A 26190-nucleotide genomic window follows, 5' to 3' on the forward strand; every position below is an offset into this window, starting at 1 on the left:
TTCAGTATTCAATAACACATCGAGTCATATGGCACAAGGTCTTGTAAAATAATTCTTGAGAATATATGATTTACGCAATTTACGGAAAAAGGACACATGTGATAGATAGTAATTTTCGTCCGCTAGGTTATTTTTGATTACAGTGACAACAAATTCTGTCTCCCGTGGATTTTCTTTCCCATGGTCTCTTTTCTATTGGTAGTCTATGATTAGTGAATCTTATTTTAACATTCGAGATTCTAAATCTTAACGGTAGTGACACCCGATAGCATCCTAGCTGTATTTTATGTTTAAATAATCAGTATGTACCGTCTCAAGGGAACTGTCTATTAAACTTGTCCATGTCTGGCCAAACTGATCAAAGATACGTTGTTTATAAACACATTTCAATACATTTTTATTTGGTCTAAATTTGCTGGGTACATATTTAACTTAAGCCTAATCCATCAAATAAACTTTTAACATATTCGAGCCATATATTTATGGTTGCAAGAGTCTGCAGATAATAAATTATACATAACAGTACACGCGACAGACTACAGTGAGTGAGTGCGTGGGGTTTTACGCCGCTTTTAGCAATATTCCAGCAATATCACGGCGGGGGACACCAGAAATGGGCTTCACACATTGTACCAATGTCGTGAATCGAACCCGGGTCTTCGGCGTGACGAGCGAACGCTTTAACCACTAGGCTACCCGACCGCCCCAGACTACAGTGATGGCAGGGTAGGAGCCCTGTTCGTTTGAAGTCGCTTGTCTAAATATCAACATGTAAACAAAGAACTGTTGGTTTACATTAAAAACTATTCTACATCACACAGAGGAGTGCCTGTGATGTCGCTTTCTGTGACCTTGTGACATCGTTTGAGTGTATTAAAAAAATATGTCTGGAAATCTATTGAACACTACCTGTTCTGCTGCATTATAAATTATATTACTCAAGCATACTTTCGGTGAAATAAATGCAGTTTGTGTGTTTATGCGAATGTCGCACATTCTTTTTAATGTGGAATATATTATTTGATAATAAATGGATAAAATATTTATCCAAAAGACATTCGTCTAAACGAAGCTGTATAAGACTAACGCGAGGCTCCTTATACAAAATGCTAAAATGAACTTCACCTCAGAAATATTAGTAATTGCGTACTGTAAGTGTACGACATTACTTATGAATTTAGTCAGAAATACTTGGTACCATTTGATCTATTTGATCGTCTCTGTTGGTTCTATGTACCCTCATCACATAAAGAAATATGGTCCTTTAAATGTTGTTTTTTTTAAATGCAGTAGGGAGCTCGTCTGTGCGTTATTAAATTGGAATGTGAGCATTAACATATTACACATGTACAAAGAAAACGTCAGCAGAATACTATCTCATTTCTACACCAATATAATAAGTTGTGCATCAAATATTCTCTATTCCAAATCCGGCCATTTTGGGCCACGGTATCTTGCGTGACATGGACTGATATTATTTGTCAAAGACTTCAATTGTCAAAATTGTCAACAACACACCAAATACTAAACAGAGTTCTGACAGAATGTCGGACTCGAAGCCACACCAGTCTCAGTACCGAGGCTGGCTCTACAAGTGGACGAATTACCTGAAAGGTTACCAGAAGAGATGGTTCGTTTTGCAGAATGGACTTTTGTCATATTACAGGTGTGGTAATTAATTTATTTGAATGTATTATTTTTGTTTTAACATTGTAACAAACTAGTATATTATGCTGCGTGACAGTTTTGCATAAGGGGCGTCTAGTCTTCAAGATAGACTACTCGAAATAGTCATGGAATCATTAATTTTGAGAAAAAAATCTGGTTCCAGACATTTCATATGCTCAGTTGTTGATATCGTAGTTTTGGGTTATGGAGACTTTGATAGACTGAGGGGATAGTATATACTATGCCAGTACTTACCTTATGTACTGTAGGAAATTTTGCATTATTTTGCAATTGATCAATTTTGTGTGTTGTGATAGTATGACTGGCTTGTCTACATACATGGTCAAATAACTGTATAACTGACTATTGCACCTTTCATTATGGTTTTTGACTATAATACAAGGGATGGTTGGTGGAGTAAGTACTATCAAAGCTCAGCAATTCAAACATGTTTTGTATACTATCTGTGACAGCTGTCAAGTTATAACTGCCATGGTCTTGGTACCACAAAATGGCTCATCAAAACATGTGTCGGAGCTTGAAGAGGTATGAGACAGACAGGGAATGAAACTGTATAATATTGATGAACCAACATTTATAACTCTATCATGTTGACAGAGCACATTTAGCACAGTCATGGCATATATCATGTATATCCCAGAACATGGACATCAGTGTTAGAAACTAACAGTTTCAGTCCACTAGTAAGGGGCGGTCGGGTAGCCTAGCGGTTAAAGCGTTCGCTCGTCACGCCGAAGACCCGGGCTCGATTCCCGACATGGGTACAATGTGTGAAGCCCATTTCTGGTGTCCCCCGTCGTGATATTGCTGGAATATTGCTAAAAGCGGCGTAAAACCATACTCACTCACTCACTCACAGTCCACTAGTCCTTATAATGATAACATATAGCAAAACCTTTTAAAAAGGCAAATTTCTACTAGTCCTTAAGATACCTTAGGCATTGGGCAGTTTGGCAAGGACTATGGGACTAGTGCCAATTTCTAATGCTGCATATAGTGCAGGAGAGGAAATATGATGAATGTGAACATGATCAGTGATGATAAACACAGTGATAAATGGGCATGGATGCACATGATATCCACTAAAGGGATTCACTGCATGTTTTATATCAGATACATGTGCAATGATCTTGTGATTGTGCTTTGACTGTTCCGTGCTAGTAGTGTCACACTTTCATAATGATAACAATGTGCATATATATAATAAACCCCATATGTTATGCCCCTAACTATTGATTAATTATTACCCAGTCAATGTATCGGTTATTTTCATACTTAGTTGCCTGGGATGTATGAGGTGTTTGAAATTGGCACTAGTCCTGTGGTCCTTGCCAAACTGCCCAATAGTTTAGGAATCATATGGACCAGAAGAAATTTGCTATTTTTAAGGGTTTTGCTATTTGTTATCATAAGAACCAGTAAAGTAAAATGTTAGTTTCTACCACTGTCTATACAACACAAGCTGTCTGAAGACAGAATTATTTTTGACCAATTCTTAAAAAACATAATTTGTTGTCCTTTTTTTTGGTTGTGAGTAAATGATGACCAAGCTCAAGGGACATTTCCCTGGATCTGCTGTTAGCGTTATATAAGCAGGAATAAGCATGTGTACAATGCCAATCACTGCTGCTTGACCATGGTTAATTGACCACTGGATGGGATGTTTAGTTAATCAGTGGGACTGTTGAATATGCTGATTGTCCTGACTGATAGTCAGACTGCTGGTGTATGATGCAATCAGCTAGATAGTAGTCATTAGTGGACAGTGTCAGCCTCTTCACATGGCTTCAGGCACAGTGTTCCAAATTAACAGAGGTCCTGAGGGTCCACGACTCCGGGACCCCATAAACATGATAATCAATCTGTAATAAATTGGTTATGCTGTGGGTGAAGATTTGTGGATGCTTCAGTCACGTTAGGAACAGTATCTTTTGAATTTAGATAGCTTCTTCAGCAGTTTTAGTGTTAGAAATTAAGCATGAAAGAAAAGCAGTCATTGTCATAACCCTAATGTTAAAACAGGGAATTAAGAACATCAAAAAGGGGGACAGAGGACACTGAGGTTTGTTGCAATAGTATTTGCATCTAAATTAATTGTTTGATATGTATACTTACAGACCTCAAAGTTGCGACTAAAACGGTAGCCAATGTGACCTAAATTTCAGTTTGTCTACTGTCTAAAATTCAGAGGTAGCCAAATGACTACATGGCATGCCTAAAAATATCTTGTGGTGACTAAATTCTATTGCTACACATCTGTAGACACAAAAATAAATAACACCTGATATTGGAAAACATGTCTCCTAATAATTGTACTCGCAAATAATTCCTTCTAAAGTCGACAGTGAACTAAAATATGTAAATATTAATGTAATTAGCACTTTATTTTAGATGGCAATGCTCATTGGATAAGCGAGGATATACTTATATAATCTAGTAACATATACTGCTTCATTGTTCAAGTCACAAATAACAAAATTCAAGCACAGTTTCCATTACTAGTGCTGTAACTTGTCCATATTATAATAGTTATTTGAGAGAGACTGAGGTTTGTTGCAATAGTATTTGCATCTAAATTAATTGTTTGATAGGCATTACTTATAAGTTGACAGGTGACAAAGTAGACACAATTTATGGATGACAACTTCTTTAATTACTGTAAAGGTGACATTTTCGTATAGATCCTTATTCCTTTGTTTTCTTTCATTGCTTGACATTGGTATAAGGATCTATACCGAAACGTCTCCTTTACAGTAAAAAAAGAAGTTGTTATTCATAAAGTGTGTCCACTTTGTTATTTGCATCTTGTGACCCATATCTTCAGTGTTTCATGTTTTGGTTAGGGTAACGATCCCTTGATTTTGATGGTTTAATTTCAAATACACAGTGTCAGTGTTAGTGGTGGGATGATACACCGATGCATCGCGATATTTCATATGCTTGTCGTTAGAGGCGACTAACGGGATCGGGTGGGCAGACTCGCTGACTTGGTTGAAGCATGTCATCAATCCCAATTGCGTAGATCGATGCTCATGATGACAATCACTGGATTGTCTGGTCCAGACTCAATTATTCACAGACTGCCGTCATATAGCTGGAATATTGCTGAGTGCGGCGTTAAACAACAAACCAAACCAATTCACTTCCCGATACAAGTATCGATCACAGTTGCACACTAAGTAAAAAGTAACGATCCTTACCTTTAATGTATTCTTAAATAAATGTTACACCAAACACTAATTAGTAGTGAAAATGAGTAGTGAAAAAGTGAATATTTTCATCCATTGATCCATACTTGACACTGCCAACTGTAAATCATAAGTGTGCCAGGTATTTGAATATCCTATCTATGAAAAAATATGGGTTACACACTACAGATACAAGCATATCACAGATATCTTGATATGTATCAGATCGTGAGCAAGGTATTGTGATACGTATCAGATCGCACAGCTGGTGTATCATGTGTATTGTCCCAACCCTCGTCAGTGTACTACAATAACTAAGAGTTATACCATTTGGTGGCTTTGTGATGGTAACAAAGCTGCTGTTAGTGACTGTTGTTTCTCATCATGCTCATCTTGTCATCTGCCTGATCTGCTCCATCATCACCAGCAACTTGTCACAGTTAATAGAATCACATGACCCACAGTACACCTAGTCGTCCGTGCCAGTACATGTTGGTCCATTTAACATGTTTAACATAGCATAAGAATTCACAACATGTTGCAAAAATAGGATTTATCTTTGATTCTAGTCCAAGTGCCCCTGGCAGGCTAACATTGTTTTGTTCAAAATTGGGATTTTATTAAGTTTGTATTTTCTAAAATTCAGAGGTGTTTTAACAATGTATTTAATAGTTTGTTCAGTGCAGTAATAGAAAATTTAGTATTAACTAATAATAAATCTTTAAATATTCTGCGTCTCAAACACAGTTAAATGCTAAATTACTGAAGAATAACATGATTTCCCTGAAATTATTGTAAACAAAATTTGGTTACATACTAGCTTGAACAACAACAACAAAAAAACACCACCCATGCAATAATTTCAATAGCCATTGCCTGAGAACCAATTCTATTATTTTTTAAGCCTTAAAGTGTCACAACGAATTCAGCCCCAATCGAACATGCTCCATGGCTCGTCTGCCTTAGGTTATGAAATACTTGGTGCCAAATGTGTGTCAAAGCAGTACATGTTAATGTGATGGGGAAGTCTGCCAGGCAAAGAGAAGCATGTCTGATGGAATGGCAGGTTGGGTTTCAGCAAACTGTCTGATTGCCAGCATGTGATTCTGAAACAGTGTCAGTAGTCGTAACTCAGAGCTCCAAGTAAGCTGTGTATTAACGCAAATTATAGCTAAAATGGATAGAATTATCATTAAACCGCCCGCACGTTATCAGTAATGAGTGGACCACTGTAACTTGATAATGCCCTCATATTGCTTGACGACGGGCCGTTATCACGGCCGTTGTTAGGCGACGTCATAGAGTAGAGAAAATGACGTCACATATTATAGTGACGTCATCTGGTTTGTTCTATGACGTTTCCATATTTGTAAAATGAGGTCAGTGACATTCGTGTTAATTGCAGTAACTGTTTCGGTCTTTTCTCCTTCGTCGGGCAGTTAATGGAAGACCTCGGGCTTCTGCAAATGATAATGCCCTGAAAAATAGCGTTACCCTTATAATATATATACAAATGCACAAACAAAAGCACCATAACCCAAATATTTTTGTGTGTTTGCTTACCCAAAAACCCAATAGTATAACAACAGTCTGCGCAATTACCTGATGTATTCCTTTCATCTTGTGTGAAAATACCCAATAGATTGGAGTCCCAAGGGAGTTAAAATGATTTATCATCCAAAACTGGCTCCAACACTACACTGTAGATATCGCAGCAATGAAATTGCATCACAATGCTTTGCAGGCCATTATGACAACATTTGTTACCATGACGTCACAATCAAATGACATCACTAATGGCTCTGCTACTGAAGCTGTTAGCAGTACATTTTACATTTAAGACACTACTTATTACTGTCTACAAACTGACAAAGTTGGAAGAATGATGTTGGATGATAAATAAAATCTCACCCTCGTGTCTTTTGATATCAAATATATCAACGTTGATATATTTGATATCAAAAGACACTCGGGTGAGATTCTCTATGTAATACCCAGATAGCATCGATATTCATTACCCAATGGGGAGGGGTGGGGTCACGGGTAGCGTCACAGGTGGCCCAGTCATCTTGGGAGCCGCAATTTGATGTGCAGAGTTATGTCCCTTGAACATGCCAGAAGCCTATGACTGGTTTGAATCCCGGTTCGCCACAATTATGTTTCTAGGTTTTTCAGCACTCTACCCATGTGCATAGGTTTCACCGAGGTGGTAAACATCTGAGACCTGCATCACTTTGGGCTTTCCTCACACTGAGCTGACGATCGAACATATAACTGGAATACTGTTCAAAGGGGCGTTAAAACCCAACACACTCACTTGCTTTTTAACCAATGGGAATGATTACATGTGAGTAAATACATGTATTAAATATAAAATAGAATAAAAGGCTAAAATAGATATCTGGAGCTCTGGTAACTTGTACTGATTTGAAATATTTGGAATTTGTCGACAAATGATTCCTTATTTGGGTGATCAAGGGTGCTACTGCTGTGTGCAGCATGCTAATTTACACCATAAATTTGGCTCCATTTAGATTATATTTTATATATTTATATGTATGGTATGTGTGTATGTATGTATGTGTGTGTGTGTATGTGTGTGTGTGTGTGTGTGTGTGTGTGTGTGTGTGTGTGTGTGTGTGTGTGTGTGTGTGTGTGTGTGTGTGTGTGTGTGTGTGTGTGTGTGTGTGTGTATGTATGTATGTATGTATGTATGTATGTATGTATGTATGTATGTATGTAAGATAACTTTATTTTTGGGAATGCATGTTAGTCTATAGCTGCAATACTACTAGACTCACTATTTTGTATGCAGCTGATATTATCGTATACCTTGATCTGAGCTGTCAAACATTGTACCAGGCATTTTTGCTAATCTGTTTTGGAATTTACATGTCTGTTGAGGTCCTTTTTTTAGAAAACTCTAATCATTTGGACATGATGATGATGCACCAGAAATGCATTGAGACATGGAATATACTTTCACCCAAAAAACCTTTGAAGTTCAATTTATGGACAATAGGGTCTGGTCGTTTGTTCTTAGGGCATTGATTATGTTGACAGTAAGGGCTGAGACATTCCACTTTTAGGGACAAGTTTCCAATCATGGTTCCCAACTGAACAGCAAACATAGTGCATTTTACACAAAGGACAGAATATTGAAAACACATGCTTTCTGGTAGCTTGGTTGGTTGGTTCGTTGGTTGGTGGGTTGGTGGGTTGGTGGGTTGGTTTGTTGTTTCATGCCACACTCAGCAATATTGCAGCTATATTATGGCAGTCTGGACTAGACAGTCCAGTGATTAATATCATGAGCATTGATCCACACAATTGGGATCGATGACATGCATCAACCAAGTCAGCAAGCTTCTGGTATCTAATCTACAGGACTAGGAGAAATGATGTTCATACTGTGATGCCTATGTTGGATAGGTTACAGGGGGCATGGGTGGCCCAGTTGTCTAAGACGCAGCGATTCGCCATGCAGAGTTCCGTCCCTTTGGCACGCCAGAAACTCTGATCTGATGCTCGCTCACTCACTCACTCACTCACTCACTCACTTCTTTGTGAAGTAAACTACTGATTATCAACATTTTTAGTGATATATCTTGTGATAATTCACTCATGTCAAATATCAGATGTAGTATACATATGCAAATCTGTATCATATTATCACATGATTATTAACAAAGATATAGTTAAAATTGACTGTAACCTTAATCATACTTGTGTACTATATGTTATTTTAACTGTACATCTGGCTTCATCCAATTACCTGTGTGCTACTTATTATCCATCACCTGTTGTTATTATAAATCTGCCGCTTGTCACAACATATCATGATATATACCTCTCATTACTTGGTCACTCCATGATGAAGTTGTATGTTTTCTGCCCTTAAACTGTTTAAGAATCTACCTTGAATACCCACCCACTCAACCACCTACCCACTCAACCACCTACCCACTCAACCACCTACCCACTCAACCAGCCACTCAGACAACCCACCCATTCAACCACTCACCCACCCACCCACACACCACACCCACACACCGCACCCACCCACACACCGCACCCACCCACACACCACACCCACTACACCACACCCACTACACCCACCCACAGACCACACCCACTCACCCACCACACACACCCACACACACCCGCACACCGCACCCACCCACCCACACACCGCACCCACCCCCACACCGCACACACCGCACCCACCCACACACCACACCCACTACACCACACCCACTACACCCACCATACCCACCCACAGACCACACCCACCCACAGACCACACCCACTCACCCACCACACACCACACCCACACACCACACCCACACACCACACCCACTCACCCACCATACCCACCCACAGACAACACCCACTCACCCACCACACCCACCCACACACCACACCCACCCGCACACCACACCCACCCGCACACCACACCCACCCGCACACCACACCCACCCACACACCACACACACACCACACACACACACACACCACACCCACACACACACCACACCCACCCGCACACCACACCCACCCGCACACCACACCCACCCGCACACCACACCCACCCACACACCACACACACACCACACACACACACACACCACACCCACACACACACTCATTTTGTTTCTCTAAGCAAGCTTGACCACCTGGTAACATTGCAAGCCTGAAGCTGTACAGCTCTATCATGGTACGACACGGAGAATGAGATACTATTATTTGCATGTTATGTTAACAGGGTAGAGCGCAGCTGTTGTTACACAATTAAAAAATACCACCAGAATAATTAATCAGTTGAGGGAGTTATTCATTATGCTAGTGCTCTGAAGTTATTAATTCTGTGAACACCTAGTAATGAACAACAGACTGCATCAGTAGTGGAGGAGACACGTTTTGTCAATACATTGCCGAGGCACATTTACCAGGGCTTGTAACAGCTGGTTGAGCTAGGTCACAGTAGATGTCACGGTCTGGATCGCTGTCAATATTCCGTTACAGTCACAATGTTAGCTACCAGTCAGTGCTACTCAGCCATGGTTAACTGATGATTCACGAAACTGGCTCCACACAATACACACACAATGACTGTGTACATTGGGAATTTGATATCGCCATGATGTGTTGTTTTTTCTTATTTGATTGTAAATTGATATACATGATAAATGGTTTTTTTGTGGTAGTCTTGTTTTCACCTGTTTATGAAATACAGGGTAGTGTGTTTGTGAGTGAGTGAGTGAGTTGGGTTCAACACCACTTTGAACAGTATTCCAGTTATATCATGGCATGTCAGCTTAATGTGGGAGGAAAGCCCAAAGTGATGCAGGTCTCAGACATTCACTTTGGTGAAACCCAAGAGCACGGCACGGCTGACAAACCTAGAAACATAATCGGGGTGAACTGGTAGTGTGTTTGTGGATCTGTGGAGACTGGTAGGGTAGAATGTACGCCTGATTTGTTTGTTCAACTCAAGACTTGACATGTTTATAGTTGATAGTGTCTTAATCTGTTATTGGGGGCGGTCGGTAGCCTAGTGGTTAAAGCGTTCGCTCGTCTCGCCGAAGACCCGGGTTCGATTCCCGACATGGGTACAATGTGTGAAGCTCATTTCTGGTGTCCCCCGACGTGATATTGCTGGAATATTGCTAAAAGCGGCGTAAAACCATACTCACTCACTTACTCACTTACTAATCCGTTATTGATGCATTAGATGATGCATTAGCCCATCAATGAGAAAAAAAGTCTACACTCGTTATTTTGTTTGATGTTTGACAATATTCCTACTATATGACGGGGGATCAGTTAATCCAGTGATTGGGGGGCACGGGTGGCCCAGTCGTCGCGATTCGCTGTGCAGAGTTGCGTCTCTTGGGCACTCCAGAAACCTATGATTGTGGGTTCGAATCCCGGTTCGCCCCGATTAAGTTTCTAGGTTTGTCAGCACCATACCCGTGCTCGTGGGTTTCACCTAAGTGGTAAACGTCTGAGACCTGCATCACTTCAGGCTTTCTTACCACATTAAGCTGACACGCCGTGATATAACAATGACATCCCGGATTTTCACAGTGGGCTTGGTGTAGCTAAGTTTTGAAGTGTAATTGTGAGCTTTATCATGTTTATGTGGGAGGGAAATATCGTGCAGGAAATGACTGGCTATGATTTCAGTAGACGTTAGTTATTACATCTGTAATATGAACAATTTAATTAACCAGTGTGGTTTGGTTATGTGTTACAAATGAGCTTGCTGTTTAGTTTTCAAAAGTAATAATGTCGTAAATTGGAATGCTGTGTTTATCGAACACAGTTTTTACCACAATGAGCACCGTGGACACGTAGAAGATTAACAAAGGGCGTTGCTTGTTAAGACCATGCACAGCAAGATCAGTTTGTTGTCAGAGATCAAGTGGTAGCAAACTTACTTAGTTCAAATGCTATGCGAGGGAGATAAGAAAAAAGCAGGTTGTTTGACATGATTAAAATCACGATTCTTTATTTTTTTCGTTATTCAAATGTGAATTCTGGGTAAGAATAGTTTAAGGGACATGTGTAATTGGGTAAATTGGCATAATAATCTCGCAAATCTACACTCTCAATAAATTTTTTTCACCCATTCACTCATCCATTCACCCATCCATTCACCCACTCTCCTATTTAATTGTCCATCCTCTCAGGACTTTTGACCTAGCCACTGGCCTTTCGCACTCTCAACAGGGTTAGAATAGTCAACTTGTGCTGGACGTAAAATGTGATTATCAGATTGATGGTCAGACTGGGTGACTTTGTTGATAGAGAAGATTGTTGCTGATCAGTGGATTGTCTGGTCCAGACACCTTTATCTACAGGTCGCCTGCATGTGGCTGGAATATTCCTGAGTACGGCTTTAAATGATGGACAAAAAAAAAAGAACAGTATAAAATGTCAGGACAACCTCTTATTACTACTTAAATCGCACACTTCAGTTTGAGTAGGGATGAAATGACAGCCAGACAGTAGTTAACATTTAAGCTGTTGTCATGGTTATTGTTTCCTGGTCGAACCATCTTCAGACTAAGTAGTCACATCCTTTTCTTATCCAGCCTTAACAGGGCCTGATGTTCAAGGTATTGGGGCAAGCTGAAGTTTAAACAACTGGAGGTCAGTTCTCATATTAGTACTCTTCAGGCTCGACAAATTGTAAAGGTTCCTATCTATCCTTGTGCGCGTGTTGGTACTGTTGTCGTGAGTGATACACTGATCTTATACTGTTGTCACGAGCGATACACTGATCTTATACTGTTGTTGTGAGTGATACACTGAGCTTATACTGTTGTCATGAGTGATACACTGATCTTATACTGTTGTCATGAGCGATACACTGATCTTATACTGTTGTCATGAGCGATACACTGATCTTATACTGTTGTCATGAGTGATACACTGATCTTATACTGTTGTCATGAGCGATACACTGATCTTATACTGTTGTCACGAGCGATACACTGATCTTATACTGTTGTTGTGAGTGATACACTGAGCTTATACTGTTGTCATGAGTGATACACTGATCTTATACTGTTGTCATGAGCGATACACTGATCTTATACTGTTGTCACGAGCAGTAAACTGATCTTATACTGTTGTCATGAGTGATACACTTATCTTATACTGTTGTCATGAGCGATACACTGATCTTATACTGTTGTCACGAGCAGTAAACTGATCTTATACTGTTGTTGTGAGTGATACACTGATCTTATACTGTTGTCATGAGTGATACACTGATCTTATACTGTTGTCATGAGCGATACACTGATCTTATACTGTTGTCATGAGCGATACACTGATCTTATACTGTTGTTGTGAGTGATACACTGAGCTTATACTGTTGTCATGAGTGATACACTGATCTTATACTGTTGTCATGAGCGATACACTGATCTTATACTGTTGTCACGAGCAGTAAACTGATCTTATACTGTTGTCATGAGTGATACACTGATCTTATACTGTTGTCATGAGCGATACACTGATCTTATACTGTTGTCACGAGCAGTAAACTGATCTTATACTGTTGTTGTGAGTGATACACTGATCTTATACTGTTGTCATGAGTGATACACTGATCTTATACTGTTGTCATGAGCGATACACTGATCTTATACTGTTGTCATGAGCGATACACTGATCTTATACTGTTGTTGTGAGTGATACACTGAGCTTATACTGTTGTCATGAGTGATACACTGATCTTATACTGTTGTCATGAGCGATACACTGATCTTATACTGTTGTCACGAGCAGTAAACTGATCTTATACTGTTGTCGTGAGTGATACACTGATCTTATACTGTTGTTGTGAGTGATACACTGATCTTATACTGTTGTCATGAGTGATACACTGATCTTATACTGTTGTCATGAGCGATACACTGATCTTATACTGTTGTCACGAGCAGTACACTGATCTTATGCTGTTGTCATGAGTGATACACTGATCTTATACTGTTGTCATGAGCGATACACTGATCTTATGCTGTTGTCACGAGCAGTACACTGATCTTATACTGTTGTCATGAGCGATACACTGATCTTATACTGTTGTCAAGAGCAGTACACTGATCTTATACTGTTGTCACGAGCGATACACTGATCTTATACTGTTGTTGTGAGTGATACACTGAGCTTATACTGTTGTCATGAGTGATACACTGATCTTATACTGTTGTCATGAGCGATACACTGATCTTATACTGTTGTCATGAGTGATACACTGATCTTATACTGTTGTCAAGAGCAGTACACTGATCTTATGCTGTTGTCATGAGCAATACACTGATCTTATACTGTTGTCAAGAGCAGTACACTGATCTTATACTGTTGTCATGAGCGATACACTGATCTTATGCTGTTGTCAAGAGCAGTACACTGATCTTATGCTGTTGTCAAGAGCAGTACACTGATCTTATGCTGTTGTCAAGAGCAGTACACTGATCTTATGCTGTTGTCAAGAGCAGTACACTGATCTTATACTGTTGTCATGAGCGATACACTGATCTTATGCTGTTGTCAAGAGCAGTACACTGATCTTATGCTGTTGTCAAGAGCAGTACACTGATCTTATGCTGTTGTCATTAGCTATAAACTCATATTATACTCCTTGAAAGGATGACACTTGGCTCAAGAAGGAAATCTTGAAACATCAACAGTCTCCAGAAACCAAAGGAAATAGTTATTCGGGAAACAAACATCATGTTGGTGTTTTTCCATAATGAGAGACCCCAGAAAAAATGAAGATGTCATATTGGGCCGTCATATTCAGTGGTGCATGCACACAATTGTCCTCACTTGCTTGATAAAGGTGTTAGGATCTACACCGAAACGTCGCACTAATTGTAATAAAGAAGTTGTTCATCCATAGAACACGTCTTACTTCATCACACCAACTTCTAAATGCCACTCAAAGAAGTCACAATTGTCCTGTCGGCCAGCCCGTACCAAAAGCTTTTGAAATTGGCTCTTAGCATTATTTTTGGTCCTTTTTGGTCTTTTTGTATGGCATTTTATTAGCTGAGCTTACTAGACCAAAATGGATTTTGCTAGACTCGGGCTTAGGACTAGTGACTAAAGACTCTGACTGCATCAGGGCAGTTTATGAAGCATGCTGTTGTCTGACATTTGATGTAAGCCCATTGCCATGGCTACCTCTCAGAGCCTCCTTGCTGAGAGCAGCTGCTGGTGTTTTGTTTCCTGTTCATGATATGATGCCAAAACTTGACAAATTACCCCTTTGCCAATCATGTCAATAGTCAGGATGATTCAATGTCATAAGAAGCTACAGGACATTGTGGTGGTGTTCTGATGATCCGCTGTGATCAGCATTGATTGGTGTTGCTAGAACGTTGTGTGTGTTGACAATGCAGTGGTGAATCTGGCATTCTTAATCAGCTGTTATTCAATATGCTGTTTTCATATCTGATATCTAGCCTTCATGAGGACAGGTGGCGTGGGTGGCCCATTCTTTCATGGTGCCCCATTCACTGCGCAAATTGTGTTGTATAAGAGTGCTAGAAACTAGTGATGGTGGTCTTAAATTCCAGATTCGCCCTGGTTATTTTGCTAGGTTTACCAGCACCGTAGTCATGTGAGTTTCACCAGCTTCTAAGATCTGCATCACTTGCAGCTAATGAATCCCTCCCACATCAAGCTGTCCCCTGTTTAGATCTGGGTTAGGATTGGTCTTCAGAAACCCATTCTTGTGAATGGCGATTGACAGGATTGGGTGGTCATACAAGCAGACTTAGTTGCTGCATGTCATTGTATCACAACTGCTTAGATTGATGCTCATGATATCAATCACTGGATTTACAGCCTGCCGTCATACTGCCGGAATATTGTGGCCTAAAAGAACAGACAAATAACAAGCAGACACTAGGGTTAAGACAAGGACCCCTTCACGTTCAGGCTTAGTTAACCACCAGTGATTGTGGGTTTCACAGCAGTGAATGTCTTTGGGTGCATCACTTTGGACTATCTGGTGCAGGGTAAACTGTAATATTACTTACCGCCTCCTTAGTCTACTGGCAGAGCGTCCGCCTGGAGAGCAGGTCTGGGGTTCAATCCCCAGCCGTGTCAAAACTGAAGACTTTAATAGATGGAACTTGTTACCCTGTCTGGCGCTTGTGAATTTGGTATACTGTGTCTGAGTGGGGTATTCATGTTAAACTGTGACATGGTAACTCAGTGGGCTAGCACTATAATATCGACATTAGTCTGTACTAGTACAAGCACACACACACACACTCACACACACACACACACACACACACGTATGCATGCACGCTCGCACGCAGGCAGGCACGCACGCACGTACGCACACAAGCTCGCTCGCTCGTACGCACGCAGACACTCACATTCACTCACGCACTCACACACGCATGCACGCACGCACTCACGCACGCACGCACGCATGCACTCACACACACACACACACACACACACACTCATACACATGTATGTGCATGTTGCATATGAGTAAAATAATTTTGGACGCGATGTTAACCCACCCATTTCACCTCACCTCCACAAAGCCATTTTACTGCCATGGTGAATATCTTTGGGGTGCATCACTTTGGATTATCTGTGCAAAGTAAACTGTAATATTACTGAGATAATAAACATGCTAAGGGTAGTGTTGAACCCAACTCACTCACTCATACATGGCCTAGCTTGTTTGTTTGTTGTTAACGCTGCACAGATGCAATATTCTAGTTATGCAACAGCTGGCCCATGAAGATCCGGGGTAGAATAGGTCTTCAGCAACCCATGCTTGCCATAAAAGGCGACTATGCTTGTCGTAAGGCGACTAACGTGATCGGGTGGTCAGGCTTGCTGACATGGTTGATGCATGTCATCGATCCCAATTACGTGGATTGATGCTCATGTTATCAATCACTGGACTGTCTGGTCCAGACTCGATTACTCTCAGACAGCGGTCATATAGCTGGAATTTTGCTGAGTGCGGCGTTAAACAACAAACAAACAATATACAACAGCTGCTGTAATTAATTGATTCTGGACTAGACAATCCAGTGATTGATACTGCGAGCAACCATCCATGCTGCTGGGTTGATGACACTCTATCAACCAAGTTGCCGAGCCTTACTTCCCAGTCCATTCGGACTTATGACTTACATACTTAGCTGAGGATTTATTCTAACCTGGAGTCTCCACGGGTGCTGTGACCTAGCATGCCTAGATAATTGTGCATCTGCGCTCTCGGGTCGTCGTGACACAGCTTTGATAATATTGCTGACTCGGTTTTAATCCCCTTTCCCACTCAAGCACTTGCCATAGGCTTCAGATGTTTGACTGCAGTGTATCAAGTTAAGGGGGCTCCTGGGTTCCTTGACAATTTATGCTGTCGTATTTATTAATAATAGTACCCCCAAAATCATATTTTTCAAGATTAGGACTATCATGGTTATTACATAGATATTCAGTCAATATAGTGTTATCCCAAAGCTCCAGGTAAGCTGCGTATTTGCATAAGATATAGACTAACATTAAGTCTCTGAAATCTTATATTACACAATATCCTTCTTGACTCTAAAATTATAAAAAATTCCCTATGCTGAATAGAGCGAGCTTGAGCTGGCTAGACTTGCTTTTGTATGCGTTTCTACACGATCTATATATTATTTTTTTTCATAAAATATATTCCACGGTCATGGTGGAATAGAGCTAGCTTGAGCTGGCTAGACTTGCTTTTGTATGCATTTCTAGATTATTATTACCCCCCGCCATGAGGTGGAAGGGGGATATAGGAATGGGTGCCGTCCTTCCATCCGGCCGTCACATTTCGTTTCCGGAGCAGATCTTGAAAACCGTACCATATTTCTTCACCAAACTTGACTTTGTTTTGGACTTAAAATGGCGGTAGTCCTCGTTTCCTGAACAGATCTTGAAAACATTTCTATATTTCTTTACCAAACTTGGCACATAATGTTATCTCACAGTATTGAATACATTTCCTTTCTTGTCAGTAAGTTCTGCATTGCTTGAGTGCAGGGGTCCGGAAAATTTAAAATCCCAATCGGACATTTTCATTTATGCCACGCCCCCTTCAAACAGCGTGTTTTAGTACGACTTTTTACACACAAATTACAAGTTGTTACGTATTCATAATATGATGAATTATGAATTGTTTCAATTTAAATTGTTTAATTCACCGGACAATTAATAACAAATAATATCATTTTAGATATACATGGAAAACATACGTTTGTTTCTGTTATAATAACGATCTGTCAACGTTGTGAACGGTCTAATTAATATTCATGAGTCTGCTCAAGTGTACGCGTCGTAACATTTGGATCGAGATTATTATCCCATATTTGGTTATCACGTGACCTCACGGGAAAAGTTTTTTTTATAAAACTAAAGATTATTTAAAAACAAGACAGATAATATAATCCAAAAGCCTAAACTATCGTTGATAGCAATAGTTATTTGAATACTTTTTCATCTGTACGTAATTATTGACCATAAAAAATTTGATATCGATCGTCACAGAAAGCAAAATGGCAGTCAATCAAGATTCAATATACAACTAGCTACTGAAAACAATAAAATCTGCAAATCCTCATTGTATGTCAACCAAGTGAAAGTCGTTAGCCACGACTTACAAAATGATCATTCAGACTTTGAGGGTTTGGCAGATCCGCTCGACTGATCTGCATCGGTCGACTGGCTGTCGTCACGCTTTCGCTTCTTGTCTGAGGTTACGTATCGTAGCATTGTGAGGATAATGAGGTACATCGATGATGCAAGGTATTTATGTACAGTTGTAAACATATTTTACTCAAATTAACAAGATGTTCTCAGTAATAAATCCTTGATTAATAAGTGTCAACTCAGTTTATTGCCTATTACAGTGATTGACTGATTGGACTATCATTCTACATGTTCTAGGTACGATGTATTTACAGCAATCAAAACAAACAAAGCTTGTCAGTGTAGATAATCTTCATTGTGTTACAACTGCAGACAGAAATTGCTCAGTCCTAACTGTTGATCATGTCCGGTCAAAATTTAAGAATGTCTGGACAATACTTTTTAAAATGTCCAGACAGAAAAAATTTAAATGTCCGGGTAAGCAATATTTTAAACCGGACATTTGAGATTCCCAATCGGACATGTCCGGCGCATATGACGGTTTCCGGACCCCTGCTTGAGTGTATGTTCCTCCAAAAGTTTCATTGACACAGTTGTTGCATTCACTGACTAACTTCATACAGAAACACAACTCATTACAAATACAACAGTGTAACTGATCTTAAACCTACTCAACTGAATAAACAATATATATTTTTGTCAACCATACTCTGTACTTCACTTGCTTGATAATGGTGTTAGAACCTACACCGAAACCATCGCTCCTAATTGTAATAAAGAAGTTGTTCGTCCATATGTCTCATCCTTACTCATTACAAATTCAGTAACATATTAAACTGCACATGGAAAAACAACACCAGTAATAACTTTTTTTTAGTGCTGCAATTAGGCCATTTACAAAAAGGCCCAGTGAACATAGTTCACAGGAGCTAATGCATTGCACACAACCGACATGTCATACTGGCGGGGGATGTGAGTATTTCATGCTTGTTTTTTCATAAAATAAGTATATTCCACGGTCATGGTGCAGGACTGCATAAGATACAGCGGTAGAAACTAACATTTTTAGTCCACTAGTCCTTATCATGATGGCATATAGCAAAACCCTTAAAAATGGCAAAATTCTACTAGTCCTCATGATACCTTAACTATTGGGGGTTTGGCAAGGACTTCAGGACTAGTGCCAATTTCTTACACTGAGATATACAACATATTCACCATTTTCAAATAAATTTTGATATGTATGAAAATTTTGGGAAAAAATAGCAGTAAAACAACACTGTGTGTAATTTATTACCCAATGTAGTCTTTTCAACATATGTACCTGTGTTTCTCAACAGATGTTTGCTTTGTGATTGAATGCAGGTATCACATATGAACTCACTGCAGTGAATGTTGCAAAGAATGCCACATTGCGCATTGTAATGTAACTATGACAGAAAATGTTTAAAAAAGCTTTTGTTTTGCATGTTTATTTGTTTGTACTGTTTTTTTAATGCCACACTCAGCAATATTCCGGCTATATGATGATGGTCTCTAAATAATTGAGTCTGGACAGACACACAGACACAGACACACACGTAGACTAACATCTAGTCTCTGTAGTGAACATATCGTACAGAAAAAAAGAGTTGTTCAGTTATCTTAATAAAAATATAATAAAAGGGAGCCCAGTGACTCTCTTCATTTCCTGATACTGCAGTAATCTAGACTTGCCAAACATTATAGACTTGCATCGGCTGTATTTGATATATATTTGTATCAGGGTCTGTAAGACTAACTAACACAGACACAGAGACAGACACAGGGGCAGAGAAAGAAAGAGAGTAACCACATGTCACGTGTTGTTCATAGTCACTGTTGTCAGTGTGTGTAAGTTCCATGGACCGCCTCCTTGGTCTTGTGGTAGAGTATCCGCCCGGAGAGCGGAAGGTCCGGGGGTCGATCCCCGGCCGGTCATACCAAAAGACGTTAAAAAATGGTACTTGTTGTTACCCTGTTGGCGCTCGACATTAAGGGGCTAAAACAAGGACTGGCTGGACGATCCCCGGACGGTCATACCAAAAGACGTTAAAAGAAGGTACTTGTTGTTACCCTGTCTGGCGCTCGGCATTAAGGGGCTAAAACAAGGACTGGTTGGCTCTGAGTCAGTATACTGTGTCTGAGTGGGGTAGTCATGTTAAACTGTGGCATGGTATCTCAGTGAGCTAGCACTATAAATCGGCATCAGTCAGGACTAGTACACACACACACACACACACACACACACACACACACACACACACACACACACACACACACACACACACACACACACACACACACACACACACTGCACGCCGCTATATAAGTGCAATAATCTTGGACGTGACGTTAAGCCCCATTTCACCTCACCTCAAGTTCCACGAAGGTGACTTGAGTGACGATGAGACCATACAGTGTTAGTGTTGCCACGGGCTGCAGGCAGTAATGAAATAATGGGTATTGGTGAGCAGCTGGTCCTCATGATAAATCTCACACATCACTCTGTGTCTGTCACACATGGCCAGGCTGTTTGCTGGTGGTGTCCTAAATTCACCTGTTTCAGTGTCAAGAAAGGAATCAATCGTGCAATACTTTAAGTTTGATATTTCTATTCTTCTCTTTGATCATAAATCATGTTAATAGATTTTAAATCACTTTTTCAAACAAATGACACCTTCAAATTTTAACACATTTCTCACACTAGTGAATGCTTAGAACATGTAGAACTATAATCTTGTAAGAATGTATAAACAGTTAGCCCCTGATAGTCTCTATGTTGTAACATAGTAAACATGTTTTGAGACAGAAAATGAATAGTATTATGCTTTGTCATGTCAAATAAATCCTGTTGTCCTGCAAAATGTACAATGCTATTTGACTTTTAACATTTTCTGAGGAAACCTCTTTATGCTCATTACCCTCAGATGTGAGGGTTTAGGGAAACAATGGACAGGATTGTCATCTATTGATTAACTAATCACACAAAGGTGCCAGGAAGGCCTCATATCCGTTATCATGGTTATGTGTCAATGTGTCACAATGCTGTAGTCAGTCAGTAAGTCGTGATTATGTTACCATGGTTACTCCTTTTATATATGTCCAGTCGGTAATTACTGTTGAGCCTTAATCATAAGACCTATAGGTGGCCAGTGGCATTGGTCCATGTTGAATTGTTGATGCTATTGACCTTTGGTTTGTATTGTTGTCATGGTGCTTAGTTTCTAGTTTTCGTTATATTTTGGGGCTTCCATGAAATGATACAACGGACAACAATGATGATATAGTGTGTAGTGTTGGTATACTGATGCTACATTTGAAAAAATTGGCAGCAAAATTGTTTCTTGCTAATTATTTACAAATCTGATTGTACACGTTCAGAGCTACATATAAGCTGTGTATTAGCGTAAAATACCCCCCCCCCCCCCCAAAAAAAAAATTTTTTTTAAAAATATTCAAAACCCAATTTATTTCACTTAACTTTAATACAGAAATGCATGCATTAAATGAAAAACTCAAATGTATAAAAACAGCTTGCGTAAATTACCGAATGAAGCTTTCTCAGCATGCATACAATGGAGCTTTTTCCCGAAACACAATTACGAGATAATTTACTTTCCGAGTCAAGCCTATATATTTAGAACACTTATCATGGTTATATACATCTAAAACATTATTTCATTTTTTTCAAAATCTTAATAGAGTGATGACTACATGAGTGGAAAAGTATTGGTTACAATGAAATATGTAATAACCCAATACAATAGAAACCCTGGAGTAAAAACTCAATTGCTCCAAAAGTTATCTGGACCTCTGCATGTTTTATAAAGTGAAAAAGGTTCATGTGGACCTCTGCATGTTTTATAAAGTGAAAAGGGGTTCATGTGGACCTCTGCATGTTTTATAAATTGAAAAGGGTTCATGTGGACCTCTGCATGTTTTATAAATTGAAAAGGGTTCATGTGGACCTCTGCATGTTTTATAAAGTGAAAAGGGTTCATGTGGACCTCTGCATGTTTTATAAATTGAAAAGGGTTCATGTGGACCTCTGCATGTTTTATAAAGTGAAAAGGGTTCATGTGGACCTCTGCATGTTTTATAAAGTGAAAAGGGTTCATGTGGACCTCTGCATGTTTTATAAAGTGAAAAGGGTTCATGTGGACCTCTGCATGTTTTATAAAGTGAAAAGGGTTCATGTTTAGGCTTCTGATTGTACAGCTATTGCCACTTTTGCCTAAAGTTTTGTACATATCTTGCTATGTCACCGTAACCTTGTGAGAGGTACTACTTTCAAGTGAGACCTGCTGAGAGGTTTGAATTTACGTTTGAACTGTAAGACCTGCTTGGAAGTTTTACATTTGAATTGTATTAACAGTCTTGTAACATGCATCTGATGTTGATATTGGACTTAAAAGTCGTAAAATCTATGATTTATTTAACATGAAAATTCCATGACGTGAATCGAACCTGCAGCCTCACATTTCATGTTTAGTATTGTAACCATGGTAACCTACTGTTTTCCCACTGTGACTACTGTATTGTTTCACAAGGTATCCTGAAATTTACTTATTCCTTGTCATATTTCTTGCATGTTTAGATGGTTAAGTCCCACTCATGTATGCAATTGTGGTTACCATTTATCCTCCACGTACTATATATATTCTGTACCATGTTCATCATTCAGTCCAGACCCGTGAAGATTCCGGGGTAGAATAGGTCTTCAGCAACCCATGCTTGTCGTAAAAGGCGACTAACAGGATCGGGTGGTCAGGCTCGCTGACTTGGTTGATGCATGTCATCGATCCCAATTGTTTGGATCGATGCTCATGATATCAATCACTGGATTGTCTGGTCCAGACTCGATTATTTACAGACCGCCGCCATATAGCTGGAATATTGCTGAGTGCGGCGTTAAACAACAAACCAACCAACCAACCAACCAACCTGCTTGACAACGGTATTAGGATCTGTACCAAAATGTTGTCTTAAAGAAGTTGTTATCCATATATTGTGTCTACTTTGGTTCATAAGTAAGTTAAAACACTCCTCCAAGGTTTCGGTTTTGGCTTTTCCATTTTCAACCAAAGCCACAGAGTTGTGTTTTAACTATAAGAAACAACTTGTAAGTGTTTACTCTGACCGTGATGTGGGTGTTTACTCTGACCGTGATGTGGGTGTTTACTCTGACCGTGATGTCATTGATGTTGCAGGAACCAGGCTGAGATGGCACACACCTGCCGTGGCACCATCAACCTGGCCAATGCCTTCATACACACGGAGGACTCGTGCACCTTCGTCATCTCCAACGGGGGAGCCCAGAGCTTCTACTTGAAGGCGACGTCGGAGGTAGAGAGACAGAAGTGGGTGACGGCGCTTGAGTTGGCAAAGGCCGAAGCCATCAGGATGCTGGAAGCAGGTGATTACGCTAACATTCTCAATATTTATGTTGATAAATGATTTACGCATCGACCATTAATCTGTTTATTTTGTTGTTATTCTGATCATGAAATTTTAATATTACATAACACTATTGACGTAACTGAGGCAAGACATGTGATTATGTTTCATCAACCTCAGGCTGATACAAGGACATGATCTTCAACAACCCATGCTTGCCGTACAAGGCAACTATCCTTGTTGTGAGAGGTGGCTAACGGGATTGGATTGTCAGGCTTGCTGACTTGGTTGATGCATGTAATCATATCACAATTGCGTGGATCGATGCTCGTGATGTCAGTCACTGGATTTTCTGGTCTAGACTTGATTACTTACAGACCTCCATCATATAGCTGGAAAATTGCTGAGTGCGGCTTTAAACAACAAACAAACAAACAAACAATATACAACAGCTGCCTGAAATTAATTGAGTCTGGACCAGACAATCCAGTGATTGATACTGTGAGCAACCATCCACGCAATTGTGATATGATTACATGGGTTGATGACACTTTAGAGACCGCTGTGATGTTGCTGGAATATTGCTGAGTTCAGGACACATTGCTGAGGGCAGAACACATTTTACTTAGATGATATATGCAGCTAATACTCTTACCATCAACTTCTTGCTAAAAGAAAGTGGGTTAAAACTGTTGCAGTTGTCCTGTTTACTCAGCCTACGTTCAATTACCTTAGCAGTTTTTTCTATATGGATTAACTATGATAGATCATACATTGTTGTGTTTGTCCAGATCCAATTATACATCACTCAGGAACGTGAAAGTCTCATAACTCTTGTTATGTGTTTGTCTTGAATCTCCTTCCCTAGAGAGTGACGAAGAGGAAGCGCATCAGCCTGACAAGTTCGAGCTGCAGAACACGTTGCGGACGCTGAATGCCAAACTAGAGGACCTCAACACGTGCAATGACCTCATTGCCAAACATGGGGCTGCCCTGCAGAAGACGCTTTCAGAACTGGAGCAGATGGACAGCATGACAGACGTGGCCAGCAAGCTGAAGGCCGTGAATGAAAGAGCAACTCTCTTCAGGATTACATCGAATGCCATGATAAATGTAAGCTGGACTGAAGGGCGTGAGCAGAAAAGTTTAGTAATCGGACCATCCACGATTCTTTCATAGTACTATCGTTAATCTGGTGAAGACTAGATAAACTAGATGTATTATAGAATCTGGTGGTCCTTAACATTTTTTGAGTAGTGTATGTATAGGAGAACGAGCATGGAACACTGAAGTAGTGGAGATGAGAGAGTGAGTGAGTTGGGTTTAGTGCTGCTTTTAACAGTATTCCAGTCATATCACGGCGTGTCAGCTTAATGTTGGAGGAAACGCTGAAGTGATGCAGGTCTTAGACGTTTACCACTTCGGTGAAACCAACGAGCACGGGTATGGTGCTGACAAACCTAGAAACATAATTGGGGTGAACCAGGATTTGAACCCACAATCATAGGTTTCTGGCGTGCCCAAGGGACGCAACTCTGCACAGCGAATCGCGGCGCCTTAGACGACTGGGCCACCGGTGCCCCCGAGTGAATGATGAACATGGTACAGAATATATAGTAGGTGGAGGATATATTGCTTACAACGGCATAATACCAAACTCACACACTCATTAAAAACAGGTCCAGGACCATTTGACCTTGAATTGAAAATCTTTTAAATGTTTATCATATTTTTCTTTTCGTCCACAAGTTCATGATAGAATTTGCAAACCGACATCTAATATTTAATATAAAAACTTTCCTGGCGTAAATTATGATATGCCGATACTTTTGTAACAAATAATGTGATTATCCCATCTGAAGGAATATATTGTCTATGTTCCGCTTTCAGGCTTGTTCCGAGTACTACGAGTTCGCCCAGGTGCACGGCAAGAGGTGGCAGCGTGTGCTGCAGTTCGAGCACGACCAGCGCCTGAAGCTGGAGGAGATGGTGGAGCAGCTGGCCAAGGACCAGGTGTCCCTGGAAAACAAGGCACGCAAGTCACTGCAGAACGTCAAGAAGGACAACCCAGGTAATACACTGCCGGAAGCCCCATGGGGATTCCTGGTTAGAATGCTCAGGCTCGGTGACTGTCGGTGGCGTGTCATTGTAGCCCATTGTTCATTATATCAATCTGTGGTTTGTCTGCTCCAGATTTGAAAATTTACGGGTGTCATCTTTTAGCTGGAATTTTGTTGAGTGTGGCATTAAACATGGATCAATGTAAGTTGTCAGCCGGTCTCACAATCATCCTATCTTATGTATCTTATAGAAACCCTTCTTTGTAAGTTTATAAATACTGTTTTCGTGAAACGGAATTATTTAGTTGATCGGATACATAAGATATGTGTCCTTCTCAAAGTTGCCACTTTCACCAGACCATATGCCCAGAGGGATTGGTTGATAACAAATTTATCTTACTGATATTCATTCATATTTGAATGTCCGCATTTTTACAAATCTAGCAAAACTCGAAGCAGATAATGCAAACGAACGGAGTTACTTCCCTTTACCAAATGCATTCGGATAAAGATCGGTTCATTTCCGGTCTGGAATAAATGTCCGCGGTTTTACAAATGTAGCAAAACTCTAGCAGACGATGCAAACGAACTGAGTTACTTCCCTTTACCAAATGCATTCGGATAAACATCGGTTCATTTCAGAAACTCAACGACACATA

The 26190-nt window shown here is 40.1% G+C and overlaps 1 protein-coding gene across 2 annotated transcripts in view; it reads left to right on the forward strand.

The window, feature by feature from the left end:
- The first annotated feature begins 1443 nt into the window (after positions 1 to 1443).
- LOC139472246 (oxysterol-binding protein 1-like) overlaps positions 1444 to 26190 on the forward strand; it is a 55260-nt gene continuing 30513 nt past the window's right edge. For both annotated transcript variants that reach the window (XM_071254635.1, XM_071254636.1), the window contains exons 1-4: positions 1444 to 1666; positions 23285 to 23490; positions 24340 to 24584; positions 25362 to 25542. In XM_071254635.1, the coding sequence (XP_071110736.1) occupies positions 1545 to 1666; positions 23285 to 23490; positions 24340 to 24584; positions 25362 to 25542 (754 nt within the window). In that variant the 5' untranslated portion in view covers positions 1444 to 1544. The remainder of the gene's footprint in view (positions 1667 to 23284; positions 23491 to 24339; positions 24585 to 25361; positions 25543 to 26190) is intronic.

This window comes from Haliotis cracherodii, unplaced genomic scaffold, assembly GCF_022045235.1.
Source record: "Haliotis cracherodii isolate W230 unplaced genomic scaffold, xgHalCrac1.p SCAF_24, whole genome shotgun sequence".
Lineage (NCBI taxonomy): Eukaryota > Metazoa > Mollusca > Gastropoda > Lepetellida > Haliotidae > Haliotis > Haliotis cracherodii.